At 46.9% G+C, this 1,068-nt stretch overlaps 1 protein-coding gene across 1 annotated transcript; it reads right to left on the bottom strand.

Annotated features, from left to right (window-relative positions):
* Positions 1-382: 382 nt before the first annotated feature.
* Pmar_PMAR027371 (hypothetical protein) lies at positions 383-826 on the bottom strand (the record flags this gene model as incomplete). Its single annotated transcript, XM_002766732.1, has 1 exon — positions 383-826. The coding sequence occupies one exon, from the start codon at positions 824-826 to the stop codon at positions 383-385; it is 444 nt and encodes a 147-aa protein (XP_002766778.1).
* Between the last annotated feature and the right edge of the window lie 242 nt (positions 827-1,068).

Genomic DNA, 1,068 nt, shown 5'->3' with positions numbered 1-1,068 from the left:
GGCCATCGGCCATAGCGAGATCGATCTGATGAGCATGAGTACGCGTGCACAAGCACGTAGCATGCGTGCTTGTGTGACGCATGCGCAACGAAAGGGAGCCGCTCTATAATGCAGCTGGTAAACATGGCGTAGTCTGATGTAATCGAATAGCATTTACTCATAAACATATAATCATACAGTCATAAACAATGTAGCATGAGTCAATGCTAATAATATTCTATGATTTGCGTAGTGGAAATAGATTTCGACAAGAATCGATTCTGAACCCTACATTTCTTGTCTAGAGGGAATTGGCATCACGAATAATGCCACAAAAGAACGACTTAATCTGAGAGATACACTTGGATCTGACCATGTGATGCAGCAGGCTGCGGCTTGTGGATTATCTATCCTTATGGTAGAACACACTCGGGGTCTTGCCCCAATCCGGACTTATGGTGTTTCTCTTATCCGCTCCCGTACCATAGGCATACAATAAAGGTTCTTTGAAGTCTTGAATAGTAACCGGAGTATCCGCACATGCCTTGACCTGGAGCTCAAGGTCAGTCTTGTCATAACCGATAGCAATGTAGTACTTGGACTTAAGCCCAGTCGAAGTAGGTCTGGAGAATGTCATTCCCTTGACATCAAGGTGGCAACCGTCGACTGTAGCCTTGATATCGAAGGTCTGCTGCTGAGCATTGAAGATGAGGTTTCCGGATACAATTGGGTCGCTGCTGGTGTACATCCCATTAGGCAAAGGGACAGCCTTCAACGGAGGGGTCTCGATGGCGACCACGAAACTTCCGCAGAAGGATGCAAGGAGGATGGAAGCGAACCGCACCATAGTAGTGGAAGGCGATGGAGTTGACTGAAAACTGAAAAGGGCATCTGATGTTTGGCCTAGAAGCCAAACGTGGGTGAAACTTCCACCCTGGAAGGGTTAGATAGAGAAGCCATTCATCAGAAGTGATAACATCGGCGGGAGGCGTCACGTGTACAGCGTATTAATGTACCCACGTACATAGACAAAGGGTACTGTAACTGTATATAGTCACTCTATCACGGGAGGAGTTATCACTGTGAGGG

The sequence above is a fragment of the Perkinsus marinus genome (assembly GCF_000006405.1).
Source record: "Perkinsus marinus ATCC 50983 genomic scaffold scf_1104296972034, whole genome shotgun sequence".
NCBI lineage: Eukaryota > Perkinsozoa > Perkinsida > Perkinsidae > Perkinsus > Perkinsus marinus.
Note: the sequence above shows the minus strand (reverse complement) of the source record. Positions and strands in the feature narration are given on the sequence as shown.